Source organism: Gadus morhua, chromosome 23 (genome assembly GCF_902167405.1).
Source record: "Gadus morhua chromosome 23, gadMor3.0, whole genome shotgun sequence".
NCBI lineage: Eukaryota > Metazoa > Chordata > Actinopteri > Gadiformes > Gadidae > Gadus > Gadus morhua.
The window spans coordinates 16,163,095-16,183,094 of NC_044070.1; the positions used below are offsets into that span (position 1 = coordinate 16,163,095).

Consider the following 20,000-nt stretch of genomic DNA (forward strand, 5'->3'; position numbering starts at 1 on the left):
ACTTTTGGGGCTCAACTCAATAGACATTGAAACATGAATTTACATTGAAATATCCGTTAATCCATGGGTTTCTTTCTAGAGATAGGGTTAGGCGTATTCTCAAAATGAGCCAGTTTCGTCCCACCGGTTGATCTAAAACCTAAGTAGACTCTGCTTGACCTGTGTCCTTAATGATGACTCGCCCTGTTGCAGACACCATGGACCAGATCATGCAGTTCGTGGAGCCCAGTCGGCAGTTCGTAAAAGACTCCATAAGACTGGTAAAGAGATGTACCAAACCAGACAGGAAAGGTAAGCAACTATTATTTTGCCTATTATGTTTCTTTTAATTGTCTGGTCAGTCCTTAAAACAGGCTGTTAGCATTGAGACTATCAACAAAAAGGCTGGAGAAGGTCAAGAGATTGTCTAATTATTGGTCTCTCGATTTGCTCTTCTTCCCTCTGTTAGAATTCCAGAAGATCGCCATGGCCACAGCTATTGGGTTTGCCATTATGGGATTCATCGGTTTCTTCGTCAAACTCATCCACATCCCCATCAACAACATCATCGTGTAAGTAGCCTTTAAAAACAACTCTCCATGTCCAAAGGGAAAAAAAGTTAATAGGATTATAATTTTTATTTGTTTCATGGTTGTGCTTATTATTCTTGGTGTAGCTATACAAAAAAAAATAGTACTCCATTGTAGTACTCCATTGTCTGTGGTGCTACAGGATAATAATACAGGCAGAAATATTGCCAAAAAAAAAAGGTTTTAGTGATTTGAAACGGAAACCCTGGGCTGTTGAGACAACCAAGAGGATAAATCTACTTATGGTTGAAAGCGCAGCGCTTTAAATAATAAATCCCATTGAACAAATTGCCGCAACATCTCTGCGAGATGCAGTACCGTCTGCAGATATCAAGTCCAGGCGGGCAAACAGGAATACTACATAAAACGGTACATAGTACCTGGTATGCATTGTGCATCACCATTTACCACATATTTAACAATTTAACGCATTTAGCCTTTGACTTTCCTTGAAGGCCAATTTCATGTTGTTGCTTGTGTTGCAGCCTTATGCGACACATCAGCTGAATGTCAAACAATGTCGTATAAATAAGACTTGAGGACTGTATGGAATCACTGGAATCTTTCACTTATACCATAAATATTTTACAAAGCAAAAAACATAGTCTCAGCAGTTGGGTGACATGAAAAACTTTTATTGGGTATAGGTAATTCGTTGGTAATCCATATATAATCAGTTCATGACCTGATTAATAGTATGTTTGAGCAACATTATTAGTGTTCTAGGCCTTTACCGATGATTATAATCTACACCAGTTAATTTTGTGTTGTTCACCAATGCTTATTATTTAGTATTAAACATGTGCACAAATTTTCAGTGTGAGGTCTCCTGTCAAATATTAACAAACACTGTTTCTTTATTCATCTAGGGGCGGCTAAACGGTGTGTGTCCAAACAGAACTAGACCGGATGGAACTGAGAAAGAAGACCACGTGTTAGGGGGGGGGGGAGGATTTTGGGGGACTTCACAGGATGTCATTTCTACATTCATTGTGCAATATTTGTACTTGGCTCTGTTTAATAAAATCATAGAAACCCAAAGGCTGTGTTTTCCTCTCATTCTTCTTTGTTCAGTCGTTACAAGTTTCTTTCTTATGTTCTTCAAAGGCACTAGTCTCTCTCAAATTCTACTTGCATGAAATACTCGAAGGCTCCTGTGGGTGCAGGACTGATACCGTGGAAAAGGCACATTATAGTATGATACAAAAGAGAGCTCACAGTTATGCACTTGGATAGGCAACATGGGTCCTCTTCTTTTGAATACATAGTTGTGAATTATAATGAGCAATGAGTAACAGTGAATTTTCAACCACCACAATTGCTCTAAAATCACTCAACAGTGCTGTGAATTATCAACATTGTTTTAACATTGCATTTCAAACCACCATAAATTGTTAAAAAAATCACTAACTTTGTCATTGCATCTTCAGAGATTAGGATTTGGCAACGACCCTGATTAGAAATTTCAGCAAACAACGTTGGTCCTGATTGGCTGGGTTTGGACCAGGAACGCTGGCATGTCATTCCCTGTCCTGGCTGATGCCCATGCTCCACAGCAGTGGCTGGTCCGTTGTCACGGTCACTGGCCTCCTGGGGTGTCCTGGGGGGACTGGCTCGTAGGTATTGGAGGTGCTCACCAGCGTCCCAAACTGCAGGACCTGGTCGTCTGGACAAGGGAGGAATTAGATGCTGGAGGACTGGACACACACTTTGTAGTCTACATCACAGAACTAGGTCTCATCACAAACTGCTAGTTAGGCAATACTATTAGATATTTTTGGGGTTATCCATAGACCTTGCTTTGTGGTGGCGTTTTTGGTCACATAGGAATTACAATCATTTGTTTAAATCTTAGAAAGGTTGTGTGCTGGAAGCCCAATGTCGGTGTAAGTAATGTCCAAGGAATACTGGACATTAGAGTGGGAATAAACGGAGTAGCCAAGGGCTGGTTGATTGGTCAACTTGGATTTTGAGAACTCAAAGGCATGGAAGATGTCCCTATGTTATTTCTAATATAAAAAAATGTTTTACCCCCTACAACCACACAGCAACATTCTTCCTTAAACATATCTAAAGACTTTGTCCTAAAAAAAAACCTCAGGTGCCAACCCGAAAACCCCTTTGAAAGTCGATCTGGTGACCAGCGACCACTAAGTATTCTAGGTAATCCACTCAATACCACAAGCCCGTTTCAGCTTTGAGTTCAGGGAGGAAACCTGAATACTAAAGTTTGCCGAGCTGGAGTGTTTACCGCAGCTCCACAGTAAGACCAGACACCAGAGCACCAACAAATCCCCCTGAATCGTGAACCCCTTCAGCCTCTGCCAACACTGATGGCCGGGTCGCATGAGTCACTCTTGCCTTTTTTGTGTGGTCCCCTTTTATCGTGATAAGGAGCAAAGTGCAGCCGAATCTTCAAGGTGACTTGGAAGAAATTCGGAATCAAAAGAGTCCGACTGCTCGGCCCTTGAGAGCAAATTTTAGGAGATGAGAACTGAAATTGGTTCTTGATCATTGCTAATGATTGGGGATCCAATACATTTTTCGTACACAAAGGTTCATATTTACATTGGCAAAGCTTAAACACTGTCCTCTAGTGATCAAACGGAAGAATGCACATTTATTCACACATTAACTACATAGGCCTGGGTCAATGCAGGCCAAATTGAGGCATCTATGAGGACAGGGGGTGGCATGGATTTGTACTCTCGCTTTTGCCGGTCGATTATAATGAAACAAACAAAGGAAAAAGGCAAATGTTTGAATGACGTACAAAAACAGCCTTTCACAAAGACCCAAGTGTTGATTTGTTACACATAGCTATGCGTTTTCCTTCCAAAATGTCAACCGATGATGACAAATAGAACACCCTGCTTAAATAATCGACCGACACGTTATGAGACAACCAGGCACTCCACACAACGTAACAAAACTGATTCAAATGAAGGCAAAAAGAATAAAATGTTTCTAATCAAGGCATAGTGAGAGAGGGATATTGATGTTTGAGCCCATGCTGCTGCGTCGCCTCGACGGAAGGTTACGATTTTTGGGAGGCGCACGTCCGGACCTTGCGGTGGGCGCAAGGTGGGTCCGCAAGGACGTAAGGGGTCCGTAACCCCCTTGCGTTGCGTGAACGTGGAACCATAAAGACCCCTTTAGAGCGTTGTGTTGTGTGAATTATTCATTAGCATTTTTACATTTGAATTATTATGATCTTTTTTTCCTAACTACTTCTCAGTCTGCTCAGGTGTGCATTGTCTTAAAGGCATTGAAGTAATAAAGTGCATTTATTGAAATAAGCAAATTCTACCAAGTTTATTCCATAACTTCTGTCAACGAGAGCAGAGTACTAAGAAGTAAAGATTTGTGTACGCGTGAACTTGAAGTGGTTCTCCCTCGGGGCCTAAAATAATTGGAAGGATCTTGAAACCTGATTTAGAAAAACACCCAGGATCAAACACCTGATGTGTTTCCCACCACAGTCAAACCTTATTATAATTGCGCTGTCTGGACGTCCTTTATAAAATGACAAATCACCCATGACTGGAGCAACAATACGAAAGTTATTAATGAATATGCATGAAACAGTATTACAAAAGAAAGTAAAAAAAAACAAAAGAAAACCTGTTATTTCTCCGCTGCCTTTTTGCGGTCACAGAGTAAATCGGTCGGCTACGGATGCCTGCGTGGACATCAAAGACGGCTTCAAAGACTGGCAAACCCACCATGATGTAAAAAGGGCTACCCCAAACCAAAGAAATAAAAACCGATTTCCTTCCAGAGTTTGAGTTTGCTTCATGGACACTTTACTACAGAGAGAGAGTGAGAGTGACTGAGAGGGAACAGCGGTTTCCAGACTTTTTAAGAAATTAGGAGTGTCAAACTGTGCAAAAGTAGTGCCCTTGAGTCCTTCACCCCAGGGTGCCTTTGTCTTCTCGCCCCGTACCCCGCCATGTGGGATGGGGGTTATTTGTTCCACACATAACCTCTGATTTGTGTTGGTGTGTGTGTGTGTGGGTGTTTGCGTGTGCATCTTTACTTGTATCGCTAGCTTTGGGAAGCGTTAAAAGCGAAGCAAAGGTGCCCGTTATAATAATTCAAATTTATAATTGATCTCTTGTCATGTTAAAACCAATTTATCTTTGAGGCTGTCAGAGGAAGTATGGGATGCACAACACGGCTAAATGGCATATTTGACATTGTAGTTCTGGGGTCGTAATTAATATTTGTCTTTGCGCTAATTGCCTTCACTAGACTGGATAATCACCGTAATTTGGGATTAAATATGACAGGCAATCTATTTGTTGATCTCAGGTAAAAAAAAAAAGACCAGCTGGGTATTACAGTAAAACTGCGCAATGTAATTCCCTGTAATCCAAGGTTTTCTATAAAATATGAAGCCTTTTGGCTTTTAAAGCCTCACTGCCACATTGTTCTGTTTAGGTATACCATAGAGTGTACTTATGTGCTTATGCTCAGGGTCAGTACTGACCTTACACAGAGGGGGCGGTGTTGAGGTGCTCATTAGCTGTAAATAGCAGCAGCTGAGGGCAGGTGGGTGTCAGAACGTGAGACTCTGGGTTGAGGGTCTCTGGAGGCGGCTCTCTGCAGGTGAGACTCTGAGTTTGCAGTTACGAATTAGAGCAGGACGCACGGGTTTTGTTTAAGTCACTTCTATGAGAGAACTTTTGGGTTGGAACACTGTGCACTGGGGAAACTGAACGACGGGATTCAAAGCTAGGGCTGGTCACCTGGAGAGGAGGTGCCGGTGCGGCGTGTCACAGAGGGATCTGTTCGCCTACGGTGGCTGTGGACCTGCGGTGAGTACCTCACACCTAACCCCCTGGATAGGTACGATTGCACTCACCCAGGGAACATTTAGGAACATGCTTCAAGTTTGACGCACCACGTAGGGACAGACATTAGGTCACGGGCTGTCGGCCCAGATTCATAAGGAGGGCGGTAGTTGTTGGGTGTACCTTGAGAGGAAACTAACAAATGAGGGTTGATATAGAATAGGTATAGAATTAAGAATAGGCGTATAAGGCAAAATGTTTAAGCAAACGTCTAATATTAGTGTAATAGAGATAGAACAGCAAGAAATACAAGAAATACATGTTTGTTGGCACACGTAGGATATTACAAATTTTTTTCTTTTTTTTTTGCTTCTCAAAGTCTGCAATGCTCATCCTGACCACCAGTGGCAGCAAAGCACCAATAATACAAAGAAACACAAATTGCGAATTGCACTGAAAACAATGTGGAGTATGAGGGGAGCCATGGTTTTGCACTCTGCCTCCCACATTGCATCTCTTCCTTCTGTTCTCCCTCGAACACACACAGACACACATGCACCAAAAACACACACGCACCAACACACACCCATGCGAACAAGCCATGTGCACGCACACATACACACATATGAATATTCTTCACCAGGCACAACAGGCTTTCACACGGCTTCATTAGTAATCCCCTCCTCAAAGCCGATACCGATCGATGTTGCCCCCCTTCCCCCCTCCCCTTCCCCCCCCCCCCCCCCCCCCCCCGTTGCCGAGGGGACCGAATGAGCGTCACACCCTCTAGTGATAACAAAGGAGATGTTTGCCGCCTGTAATTGCATTTCCAGCGCCACGGCCGAGAAGGCCCGTCAACCGTAAGTAGGCCGTATTTACCCAACAAATTACCCCAGAGAAGGGGGGCTCGCAGTGAGGGGGGGGGGGGGAGTAGGTGGAGGTAGATGGGGGGGGGGGGGGGCATGTACAGGCTCAGAGGCTAATGGTAAAATTGGACAGGTAGAGAAAGAACGATGAAAGAAAGAAAATGAAAATAGCTGTTGGGTTGCGGTGTCTTGTCAGGTATTGTAAAATCAAATAAATGGAGTGGTACGGCGGGACGTAGTAACCGCTGAAATAAAACCACGTGAGAGGGTTCCTTGTCTTCAGCGGAAAATTCAAACTTTGAATGAAAATAGGAAGGGAAAGAAAACACAATAAACCACGATCCCGTTCTCACCGTGAACATTAGTAGGGCCTCCCAGAATCTGTGCTTGTGTGGAGAGAGTGGCTGAGAGGGGTTAAGGGAAACGGACGACCGGCATACCGGACCATAATGAGGTTTGCTTTGAGGCCAGTCAGACAACACAGATGTTAAATCTGAAATCCACTCCTGGGAATGTCTCATCTTTATGAATAAGCTTCAGTGAATAAATGATAAGCCTCATTTTTTGGGCTGTGGGGGTGGGTCGAGGCAAACATTTAGGCAGGTGCACTCTCCAAGTTATGCATTGGCTCCAGTACTAATGCTCCCCAGTTTTGCGGGCCGTGGAAAAATAAGTTTCTTCCTGCCTTCACTTCCCGAACTTTGCACGTCCGTCATGAAAAGTACAGCAGACAGAAACTTTAAAGCTGTATTAGTCTCTTCAGATGCACACAAACAAACACACACACAGTGGAAGCCTATCATGGGCGGTGCCAATACGCAGCCGTCAACGTTGCAGAGTTATTACTAATAAGTGGTTTGGACGAGGCTGTCTTGGAGTTGGTAATAAACATCTGAACACATAAATGCTTTGGAAAACTGGAGATTCATCAAGTAGTCTCATCCAAAGGGTCTAAATTGTGCTTTCACCATCTGGCCTCTTTTTTTGGAGGTATGAAGGAATGGACTTAGGGATCACTGAATGCATGTGTTCACTAAGGAAAACATTCATCTATGCATGGATGAACTAAGGAACAAATGAACAGAGGAATTAATGAATGAATGCAAAGAACAAATTAATGAAGGAATGAACAAACTAAGGATCATTTAACGAATTTATAAACAACCAAGGAACGAATGTGTGAATTCACTAGTCGCCAAATGAACGGGGCGATCAAAAGGAAGGAAGAAAGGAAATGACTCCATAAACGCGTTGGCAGCGTTCATTACGAGACACAGCAGGTGTCTTGAGTTCATCTGTTTCATGACACCGGGGTTGTGTGATGTAGGAACAGTGTCCTTTCCCCGCGGTTGACCTTTTTATGAAACAGCTATTTATTGGCCCGTGAGCCAGGCCTAGCGGCGCGGGCCTAGCAAACGTTGGCCCCATCTGCTGGGCGGTGATAGGCTGTTCCAATTAAATGTTTATGGAGCTAGTGGCTAGGGGCTGTTGTCCGTGCAATCAAGGCTCTCCAATCACCGCTCTGCCGCGGCTTAACCTCTAGGTGTCTGGGTACAGGTGGACCTGACCTTGTAAAGGAGCACTGCGTGGAGAGAGCGAGGGAGAGAACGAGAGGGAGTGAGAGAGGGGTAACAAATAAGACAAACTACATTGCAAACCGGGGTCACGGCGTAATGTGGTTTTGACAGAGAGGGAGAGAAAGAGAGAGGGGTGACGAAAAACACAAACTATACTAGAGTGTTGTGATAAGTGGTTCCACTCGAGGTGAAAGGGTTGCGTAGAGGTGCTGCGTCACTGGCGGGACATGTTTGATGTGTTCCTCGCACGGATGAAAAACTTGAGGTTACTTAAACGACCCATGTCAGGATCATGCAGAACGAGCGAGGCCGTGTCTTTGTGTGTGTGTGTGTGTGTGTGTGTGTGTGTGTGTGTGTGTGTGTGTGTGTGTGTGTGTGTGTGTCTCCTGGTCCCCCTCTGCGGAACATGAGAGGTTCACATCAGGGTTTCCGTTTCATTTCCCCCTCCCCCCTTGGCTCACATGCGGGTGATGCGTGTGATGTCAGGCATCTGAGGGTTCATAAATAAAGCGATAAAAAGGTAGTTTTCCTCGCCACTGACACAGTATACACTGTGTTCATTTACTCTGTCTGGGGCGTCCTGGTGAGGATTAGGGTGAGGCAGAAGGGCGGAGAGAGAGAGAGAGAGAGAGAGGGGCAGAGAGACAGAGGGAGAGAGGCATTTATAAAGTGAGCGAGCGATAAGGAGAGAGGGAGCGAAGGAGAAAGATGAAGATTGAATAAGAGGGAGGGATGGAAAAGGTGAAGTCGAGTGCACAGGGAGGGATGGGGTGTGATGCTCGGGCGTAGCGAGACAGAGTAGGTGGAGGCGAAGGGTGCACAAGACAGAGAGGGTGCACGAGCGAGAAGGAGAGAGAGGGGAGGGAAGGGGAGAGAGGGCAGGGAAGGGGGGAGAGAGCTACTGAACGAGGGAGAGTCGAGAGGTCAAGAGAAAAAAGACAGAACAGATACATTTTTCTCCCCGAGCTCACCGTGGAAAGTACAAGACGGGAGATCTTAAAGCGTTAGCGAGGGGGCGGACAGCGAGTGCAGGGCACCATGAAGGAGAGGTGGAGGAGAGGAGGGCGTCTGGGGAGACAGAGGAGTGGGAGGAGGAGCAGGAGCAGGAGGCGGAGGGTGGACGAGGGGAGACGGGGACAGGAGCAGATGAGGACGGGGTGAGGATGGCGAGACTGAGACACAGAAGAGGAGAAGGCGGAGGGGAAGTTGGAGGAGGAAGGGGATGGGTCGATGGAGGAGGAGGAGGAGGATGGGGTCAGAAGGACGAGACACAGGAGAGGAGGAGGAAGTGGGAAGGAGTGGGGAGGAGGAGGAGCAGGAGAGGAAGAGGAGGGGAAGGAGGAAGGGGAGGAGGAGGAGGAGGAGGAAGAGGAGGATGGGGTGAGAAGGACGAGACACAGGAGAGGAGGATTCAGTTGGATAGGAGGAGGAGGGGGAGCGAGAAAGCCAAGGGAGAATGGGGGTTGGATGCCCCGATTGCCTCTGAAGGGGGCATGGAGATGGAAGGGCGGAGGGAGAGAAGGGAGAGGTTATGCGGACCACTTGCGGGGACGGTGATTGGGACCTGCGCCGACAAGATCCATGAGCAGATACATCCATCTGCCGCACCGCCAGATCAAGTACTCCTCCCTCCCTAACTTGCTCCAACAGAAATCATGAACAAAACATCTGTGGTATAAAACATTGCATATTCTGCCCGAGTAATAAAGGCTAAGTGTTTGTGTGTGTGCGTGTGTGTGTGTGTGTGTGTGTGTGTGTGTGATTCTATTTTTAGATTAGGCACAAGAGAATCTTAAATAATTTATACTGAAATGAAGTCTTGGTAATTGCCGCTGTGAAATATTCATCTACATTAAATTACAATTGTTTTTATATAGACAGTTAGCAATTTTCGACAGGGCACTGTTGTATTGAGTTGGCATGGATTTTATGACTTCAATTGGATCAGAATGTGGAAGTTTGATATTTGGATTTAAATTCATCATTAACTTTCATTACATCCCTCTAACCCTTCTTGATAGGACAATTGCCTATTAACATCATAGTTCCAGTTACACCTCATTTTTTTATGTGTAAATTAGTATTTCTAACTAAAATATAATGATGTGTACCCTGTCAAGTCCTTGTGCCATTTTGGAAGCTTTCTATTTCACAGGGACACGCATAAAAACATTGTACAATTTTTAGAGAGAGATTGATGCAAATGCAAGGCAAGTTTATTCATATCGGGGGATTGTCACATCAAAATGACCGCCTCTATTTAGGAGGCATAGGAGCATTGCATTGTTAGTTATGATGGTTATTTGACCATTGTTTGCTAATTAAACAGGAATGATTTCTCATTACAGGGAGACATTGGAGCGTTAGAAACTTCCCCAGTGTTTCTCAGGGGAGAAGTGGCCAAACAAAGTTTTTATTAGCTTAGGATATGGTGTATTTAGTTGATTAAGGGTTTCACTGTTGTACAACTCTCTTGAGGACCCATTATGCGGCAAAATTGGCAGAAAAAATATCCCATGATGCTTTGTGATGTGGAAGCAGTATTCAAACACAAGACTATTCACAGGACTTAAAGTAGGAAGAAATCAACATTAATGAGAGAGAGAGAGAGAGAGAGAGAGAGAGAGAGAGAGAGAGAGAGAGAGAGAGAGAGAGAGAGAGAGAGAGAGCGCCAGAACAGGAGTGAGCGGGAGAGGGGGGGGAGAGAGAGAGAGAGAGAGAGAGAGAGAGAGAGCGCCAGAACAGGAGTGAGCGGGGAGGGGGGGGGTTTGAGGTAGTGGTGGGCGAGGCTGCCCTCTGGAGCACTTGAGTGGGCTTTGACACATCATACTGAACGAGGATCCCTTGCTCACAGTCTCCCTCTTCACAAGCCAGACAGCCATTGTCCTTGATCTGTACAACTGTCTGTCTCTCTCTGTCTCTCTCTATAACTATCTTTTTGTCACTTTTGCACCCAGCCAAACTCATGCACATGTGCACACATAACACAAACACACATGCAGGCAGGCCCAATCAGAGGCATACAGACACAAGCATACAGTAAGGCAGAAGCACATACAGTCACACACACACACACACACACACACACACACACACACACACACACACACACACACACACACACACACACACACACACACACACACACACACACACACACACACAGTAACAGACCCACAGGCTCTGAGGGGACACCTATGACAGGTTGTCCATTTTTCTTTGTTATGGTCTGTGTTAAGTCACAAACATAGTGATGCAGCGAAATATAACCACACACACACACACACACACACACACACACACACACACACACACACACACACACACACACACACACACACACACACACACACACACACACACACACACACACGGTAGTACTGCTGTTTTGGGGAATAACCTGCCAAGGAGAAAATCAGAGGACATTGTTGTGTAAATGAGTGCGCGGGCGCATGTCCGATAAAACAGTGCTGACTTCCGATTCTGCGGTATCAATTATTTGGAAATTAATTAGCCGATATTTCAAGTAAGGGCTCGCCGCCAAATCCTAATCCCTGTCGCCATGTGACTGCGCTGGTAGACGGCTGAAACCACATCAACCGCGCATCAACAAGTGGCGGATGACTGGCGGAGTCCAACAGCTCATGCAGCTTACGTCCGAGACACGGCAGCGGCAGTGACAGACCAGCACTGTTCACACACAAACACACAAACATACAAACACACACGCACGCATACTCTTATGAACGAAGAGTGAACTCACATGTGCATTTTTACGCACACTTGAATAAACGTACACACAGACATGGATACATACTTTCTCATAGGCCTGCAAAGACGCGCGCGCGCGCGCACACACACACACACACACACACACACACACACACACACACACACACACACACACACACACACACACACACACACACACACACACACACACACACACACACACACTTAAACGTATTGACTTTTACAGGTGCCCTTACGCACTCATTTGCTGTTTAACGTACCGTAATGGAAACCCGGAACCAGCTATTAAGCAACTGCTGCGGAAGACAGACAATAAACAAAGGCGTAAACTATCTAACAACTGGCAATTAAACACAAATATTTGTCAAATAAATAGTCATGCGAATGAAGGAAGGAATTAGTGTCATTGTTTCATTCACCCAATCGTCGCCTCCCAAAACCTCTCATTATCGCGGTAATTGCGTTAACTTTGAAGAAACAACAATAACATTGTGTGCGTATCTGCTTTGAATTTGCAGCTATTATCTTGAATCGCAACGCTCATGAGTGCCCAGTGACATTAATACATTTAACGGCAAACGGGGATACAGTCACTAGTAGCAAAAGGGACAATTACAGCTACACTGCATAATACAACATTGAAATCAAGCAGTTTTTGTTTCAAAATGATCATTATTATATTAAAAAAAAATTCTGGAAAGAAAAGCTTTCCGAGCAGGTGAGGGCTTCAGCAGGTCCTCGATTGAAAACGAGTCGCTGTGTGTCGCTCGAGAGAGAGAACGCTCGGGTAGAAACATAAAGGCCCAGTTCAACACACTCACCATTCAACCTGACAGCATGGTACCCTTTTGTTCTGGATTGGCAGCGATCTCATAGTCTGCCTCCTCACACACACACACACACACACACACACACACACACACACACACACACACACACACACCCCATCGTTGTTGCACTTTTGAGTTCCCTTGTGTGTGCGTGTACGCAAATCACACACACACACACACAGGTGAGCCGCTCAAAACCGATTCATTGTCTAAACGAATCAAGCAACAAAAACAAACAAAGCTGTGTCCCCCCCTGTGTGGGGGGGGGGGGGGGGGGGGGCTAAACACTGGGGGGGGAACATGAGTGACGGCGCCCGCATACACCGTGGCAGCCCGGCGCCACCGCCGCCGTGTTTTCAATCATATCCGTTAGCCCCGCCGTCAAACTATGTGGAGCGCTTTTTGCGGATGGCGTCTGGCATTACGACCCACTTCATCATCAGCGGATGGGCCCCCGCGCTCTGCTCCTTCAAGCTCGCTTTGCATGATAGATAGCCCACAACACCCCCCCCCACCCTACCTCCCGCCCCGCTGCCCCCCTCCTCACCACTGAACCAGCAACGATCACAGAAGCAACAGGCGTGCTCTGGATGGATTCGGGGGATGGAAGAGGCGCCGTGCCGGGGAGGGGGACGGCGGAATAGCGCTCCCTGAAAGTGACAGCACGTTCCGCCGGCGGGCAGGTGTTTAGGTGTGCCGAACGTTTTTTAGAACCGAACACCGATCTTTTAAAAGGGGCTTCGGTCACTGCGTTGCCGCGATCCCAGTCACTAAGGATCACGCGGTCACCTACTGTATGTATGTCAGGTGTGTGTGTTTATGTGTGTGTCGGTTCCCCTTCCTTTTGAACATGCTATGGGAGAATCCCGATAGCGACCGGCTGCTACATCAGATCCCATCGGTCGTCTCTTGGAATCTTTGCGCTGGCAAGCAATCTCCCACATGAGCAGACATGAAACGGGTCCGTTCTTTGAAGAGCGACTAGAGGGCCCCTTACCCATACAAATGTGCTAGCCTGGCTTTGGCTTGAGTCTGGGGCACTGTAGGGCAGCCTGGCCTGGCTTGGGTTTCCATCTCCATAACAACAGGGCTCCCACCGTGTGAAGGTGTGGCGGTAACTGATGACACGCTTGTTTTGGAGTCGATCGCGTTTGAGTAGCGGCGCCCTCTTGTCAGACTGTTGGAACGATTAATTAGTATCGAATGCATTTTGCTGGAAAAGAAGACGGGATGACGAATCTGTCCAGTAGACTCCAGTGGGACCGCTTAACGGTCGCAGTTTGCGGTCCAAAAATGGCAATTGGAAAAGTGCAATCGGTGGCCTCTGGCGAACGTGTCTTTGGTACGCTGCCGTTTAAATCCCCGGCCGCCGTCAACGCCGTCACCGCCGTCACCGCCGTCACCGCCACCATCCCAGCGAGCTTCCTGTCGGTTAAATACCCCCTCCTGGTGTGAGAGGGGGGGGGGTGCACTCATTCCCCCCCGCGACGCCCGCCTATTTGTGCGACTAATTGTATTGTCATCGACACACATACCTGTTTGCTCCTCCACAGGGGGTGTGTGTGTGTGTGTGTGTGTGTGTGTGTGTGTGTGTGTGTGTGTGTGTGTGTTTCGTGGGGATGGGGCCCATGTGGTGATGCGGCAGGGGTGTGTGCGCTGCGCTCCCATCGTTATGACCTTGTCACGTTTGTTTCATGAGCCATATAATGAGCATGTGAGTATGTGCACGCACTCAGGAACACGGACACGCGTCTCATATCAAAAGGTCAGGCGGTACCCCCTGCCGATCGCTGACATCGTTTTCTACCGGGGTGTCTCGGTTTGAAACGAAACGCTGCCACATGTAGGAAATGGGTCTGTCCAAAATAGCATTGCTGGTTTTATGTAAACATGCTCTTCGAAGAACACTGCATTTGTGCACACACACACGCACACGCACACACACGCACACAACAACTTTATACACTAAGTTCCTTTGCTCCTGCGGGTCACTGATTTCGATTGGGTCGCCCCACTTTTGCTTTGAGGATTATGGAGACTCAATGACACCCTCCTTTATGCCAGATTAATGTCTCGGAGAATATTTGCAGTGGGTGGTTCCGTGCCAGTCATTCTCAGTGAGCTGCAACAAGGACGGGGTAAAGACAAAGAGCGAGTTAGCAGGAGGTGGGAAACACAGGAAGTCAAGGGCACGTAGTGCGACGCCAATAGTTTGCCAGACTTTCGAGATTTGTCTAGCCGGTTAGCCTAGCCTAGCATAGCGTAGCTTCACGTGGTCAGTTGAGAGTTTGCTGGAATTACGGCAGGCTTCGGCAACCCAAGTTGAGCCTCGGATCTCAACTCAAAGCGACAGGAACGGATACGTTGGCTGTTTTGTGAGGCTACACGCGCAACCTAAATGAAAGGAATAATAATAATGAATCAATGCATAATTAGAAAAAGCTAGGCAGGTAGAACGGATAAAACCATTAGAAAAATATGAGCGCGGCGCTTCAGGGACATGGCACCACCGCGAGACACAGGATAAATGATTAAGGCTGTAATTTATTATGTCAAGACAAAGCATGCATCGCTGGAGCTGTGTGTTGGATCAGATACATGAAACGATCTCCGTTCTTCGGAGGGGAGGAGGAACATAAATGCATTAAAAGCAGCAGAGAACAACCGAAGCCAGCGCAAATGTTCGGAGGGGGAAATATAAAGACGACTTCAGAGTTCCCGGGGAAGGCCTGAACCGAACCATGGCGACATGAAATTCAAACAGCTGCCAACCTAATGTTGGTGACTGTAGCGGGTGATAATGTTCTGCCTCCTGTTATCTGACTGCCAGACAGGGAAAATTAGCCTTCCATTGCATGAGGCACGCTTCGGTGAGGCCGCTGGAAGAGTTTTCTGAGGGAGTGCGACTCAGAGGGCATGAATGAGAATGGGTAAATGAATGAATGAATGAATGGATACATATCTTGAATGCTTGACTGAGACCGCGGTCCATAAATAACGGGAAACACAACTAGTATGAAATGATTATTCTCCTATTTTACAAGTGAATGGTAACCACCACAACGCAAACAAACACACACACAAACACACACACACACACACACACACATACAGACACTACAATTGTTCAGTATTCAGTTGACACTACCTTTAATCACAACCTTGAGGAATGCATTGAATAATAACCCACTGACCAGATATTTTTGTTTGTATATTTACCTCTTCTTTTCCCTATCTTATCCATTCTTCAAAGAATGGCAATCTTGGCTGTGATGTCAACCATGCTGGTTGACTGTGACTCCTGTCTCTGGCGTTAGCCACTCTCTCGATAGTGACTTTCTATAGAGAGTCATCCACTCTCTATGGTGTAGTGTTCCAGTTTGGGTTTTGGTTCATGTTTCTGAAGCCCTCCACCCCCCAAGGTCAAACCTTACATACACTGTTGCAGAACAAGGCCAAACTGACTGAAATATTTTCCTTAGCCTGTGTTGGACAGGAGCCCTTTTTGTGTGTGCGTGCGTGCGTGCGTGCGTGCGTGCGTGCGTACGTCTGGCTGAATGCATAGCCTCGAATGGAAAGCACTTTGAGTGGAAGCGGTAGGGCAAAGAGGCGCTATACAAAGGGCATACCAGTGATTCCTAATCATTGGAGGGAATTAGAGTCCCGACAATCTGCAGACCTTTCCATTCTGACTCTGAGTGGATGTTTTAAACCTGGGCACAGCCAATGGGCAGCCCTTAACCTCGTGGCCGTTTCACCGCAGTAGCGGCGGCGGGAATGGGTCCTGAGTCAGGGTCAGCAGTCATGTGCTCAGTCAGAGTCCACTGGATTGCTCTCGTTTTTCTTTGAGGGGAAGAGGAATACGGTGCGCCGAACTGCTTGAGTCATAGAGGTTGGTGTTGCGTTAGACAAGACTATATATATATATATATATATATATATATATACACACTGAAAATGTGACAGGGGTCTACCATTAGACAGGAATACATAAATATATAAATATATATGTGTATACACAGTATATAGTCTGAAAATACAAAAGGTGTCAGTTACCGTTCGACAAGACTATACAAATATATACTGTGGGACATATACGTGTAGTATCATTGGATGGGCTGTGTGTATGTGGGTAAGCAATACGAATGTCTAGACCAAAGCAGGAATGGGACCATCTATTTTGGTACACCATAGGATACCATCAGATAAATACAACAACAAATACAATAATAAGGGAGACGGCACATTGCAGAACCACAGGGGTGAGGGCGGGTGACAAAATGGCCGCTATCTAAGGTACAGCAAAGAATAATGTTTCTTCAAATAGCCTGCAACTCTGAAATCCGTTGCAGGGAAGAAAATAACTTTTCTTGAAACAAAAATAGGGAACATACAAAATAAAATCCTCCCATGCCCACACACACACACACACACACACACACACACACACACACACACACACACACACACACACACACACACACACACACACACACACACACACACACACACGCAAGCATCCAATCACACACATAACCACGCACATACGCACACAGACACACACAATTAAAACCCTGTGTGTGTTTGTGTTGTGCATATGTTAAAGCACAAACTTTTGCCGCTGTTTCCCTAATCTTTGAACACTCCTGCTGTGCGTCATCCTCCACCGACAACAAATAAACAACATGGCTGTCGTCTCTGTATGCTGTCTCTCTCTCTCTTTCCCCCTCTCTCTCTCCTTCTCTCTCTCTCTCTCTCTCTCCATCCCCTCTACTGTCATTCTTCACACATCTTCTCACCCCCCACCTTCCCTCCCGTCAAGTTCCTTCTCTCTAAGCTATCCCTCTCTCTTTCTCCCTCTCTTTCTCTCTCCAAGTCTCTCCCGCTCTCTCTCTCTCTATGTCTCTCTAAGTCTCTCCCACTCTCTCTCTCTTTCTCGATGTCTCTCTCTAATGTCTCCATATCTCGTCCGTGCGCTACAGGAGAGATGAGAGGTTACAGTCTGTTCCCGGTGGGATCATTAAAACAGCCCCCCGAGGTACGGGGTGAGCTGAATGACTTCCTTGGATGAGTTATACGGCATTATGCTAAGGAGAGGATGTCACATTATTAACCATGAAACCTGTAGTCCTAAACCCCCCCCCCCCCCTCCGCCCCCCCCGTTCCCTGCTAATTCTAGTCTGTGTGCGTCAGTGGCAAGCGGCCCATATAAGTTTTGAACGCAACGTTTGACCGGGCACTTTGGAAGACGAGGCGACAAAATGTTTTTTTTTTACCAAATTAATTAACAAATAGCATTTGTGTTTAAGCAATGCCAGGCAATATGCAGAAACCAGATAGTCTAAGCTTGATTTTCAAAGTGTCCAACCGAAAAGAAATCCATCTAGGCCATTCCTCCACAAGCATTCGCCCCAAAGTGCACGACTAGCTCGCTAGCTTTAGCGGTAGGTCTGCCTATTCTTGTGGAAGACTCTGGTCATATGCAGTGAGTTCCAAGTCCAAGCGCACGCAGATAGCTGGGGCAGATGGGTAGAAAGACATGTAGGCCAGCCAACCGTTTCATTCGGCCAAATTGATTTGAACCCAAAAGGGCAATTGGGGAAACATTCACATGTCCGTTCATCATGATACCCATGGGTACCGTATTGAATCTACCTGAATGTAAATGAACCTATGGTGGGTGTAGAATAGTATGGGGGACAATCAATTATGCATGACATGATTGGTTGGCACTAGGGCGATGAGGTGCTGTGGAACGAGGCCTCTTCACACCTGTTCCATCGGACTCCTTTCTTGTGAAACGAAATGTTAGGGACTTATGAAATATAATAGGAATGATAGGGGGCTAGAGAGAGAGGGGAGAGAGAGAGAGAGAGAGAGAGAGAGAGAGAGAGGGGAGAGAGAGAGAGAGAGAGAGAGAGAGAGAGAGAGAGAGAGAGAGAGAGGGGAGAGAGAGAGAGAGGGGAGAGAGAGAGAGAGAGAGAGAGAGAGAGAGAGAGAGAGAGAGAGGGGGAGGAGGGAGGAGAGAGGGAGAGAGGGAGAGAGGGAGAGAGAGAGAGGAGAGAGGGGAGAGAGAGAGAGGAGAGAGGGAGAGAGAGAGAGAGAGAGAGAGATGCAATGTCATGCTTGCCAAGTGTGTTTTCCCGCCGGCTCCCCCACTCCATCCGTCTCTCGCTCCACCTGGGCGTCTCATTAGCCCACTGCTGCTGTCCTCATTACGCAGTGGCAGCCGGGACGCGTGCCCCTCCTCTCATCTCCTCCCCCTCCCCTCCCCTCTACTCCCAGTTTTAGTGCGTCGAAGGCACTTCGTTATCGGCCTCTTCCGAACTCGCAGCGGACCCCCGCCGTGGGGGGGTAGCGGCGGCGGCATCAGTACGCGGCGCACCCCACCTCGTTACGCGGTAACGACCGCAACGCCGCCGCACTCCCGCCATTAAAAGCAGTAAACAACGACAACCGTGATATGACCTATACGACTCTACGGAAGAGAAGTGCAGCATTTCCGCCTCCGCCTCTGTGTTCATTTATTTAATTTTGGGGGAACAGTCAAACGTCACTCAACCGACAGCATCTCGGTCCCGGCGATGGTCGTACCGGCGCTAAGATATAAATGGTCAATTTAAGACCGCATTTATACGGCGCTTTTATCCAAAGCGCTTTACAATATTCACTCATTCATGCACACGCTCGCACACCGACGGCGACGTCAGCCATGCAGGGTGACGGCCAGCTCGTCGGGACTATGAGGTTAGGAGGAACCGGGGATCGAACCATTAACCTTCTGGTTAACAGCCAACCCTCTCTATCTCCTGAGCTACTGCTGCCCCAGATATGCTGATGATACCTGTCAAACGTTTCTAAATAATGATGTCTTCCTCTGCAAAAAGTATATATATCTACATAAGGATATACAGATATCGATATCCACCTTGATGTAGTGATCGCGTTTGAAAAAGGCCCGGTTGTCAGGTTAAAAAAAAAACCTGACAGACGCCGCGGTTGAATTCCGTTTGCTCGCGCTAAACGGTAGCAGCTCATTATTTCCTGCTATTCTGCCCCCACAGAGTCGTGGCTGGCTTGCTGTGACTTCTCAGCGATCAGCCCGTTCATTGAACAGTTCCCCGAGCAGACGCACAGAGCCGAGAAAGACTATGTGTCGCCGCCCGCGACTGTTTAACATTGAAAGCGAGACACGTGGGTATAAATACGAGGCTTTCATTCGGTTGCGTCGCACCGTAGTCGATGTGGCAGTTACACTGTAAGCCGCATCCTCTCTCAAGTACAAGCTAGGGCACGGAGGATGTGTGGGTGGGGGGCTGGGGGGGGGGTAGGGGGGGTTAGTCACTGAGAATGTAGACTCATCCCCAAATCCACACTCTTTGCAGGGATCAAAACAACATGAAGGGTGCGAGCGAGCGAGTTTTCATTCTTTAAAGTGAGTTTTAAACAAGCTCGGGGGGGATCTCCTGAGAGGGTAATAGCTGTCAGCGTGCAAACTTCTTTATGGTCGCGTTGTATATTTTTCATCACGGCGGCGTTCCTTTGAACCGCGAGTGTGGGCGGGGAACGTTTCAATGGACTTCTGAAGAGCCCGGGTGTCACACAAGAG

At 47.0% G+C, this 20,000-nt stretch overlaps 2 protein-coding genes across 5 annotated transcripts in view; one reads left to right on the forward strand and one right to left on the reverse strand.

Moving 5' to 3' along the window:
* The window catches only part of sec61g (SEC61 translocon subunit gamma), a 2,275-nt gene extending 665 nt beyond the window's left edge, over positions 1-1,610 (forward strand). Inside the window, exons 2-4 of the mRNA XM_030348693.1 lie at positions 193-291; positions 449-551; positions 1,439-1,610. Coding sequence (XP_030204553.1) covers positions 198-291; positions 449-551; positions 1,439-1,448 — 207 coding nt within the window. The 5' untranslated portion in view covers positions 193-197 and the 3' untranslated portion in view covers positions 1,449-1,610. The remainder of the gene's footprint in view (positions 1-192; positions 292-448; positions 552-1,438) is intronic.
* tpk1 (thiamin pyrophosphokinase 1) overlaps positions 1,184-20,000 on the reverse strand; it is a 58,954-nt gene continuing 40,137 nt past the window's right edge. For all 4 annotated transcript variants that reach the window (XM_030348689.1, XM_030348688.1, XM_030348692.1 and 1 more), the window contains one exon: positions 1,184-2,235. In XM_030348689.1, coding sequence (XP_030204549.1) covers positions 2,090-2,235 — 146 coding nt within the window. In that variant the 3' untranslated portion in view covers positions 1,184-2,089. The remainder of the gene's footprint in view (positions 2,236-20,000) is intronic.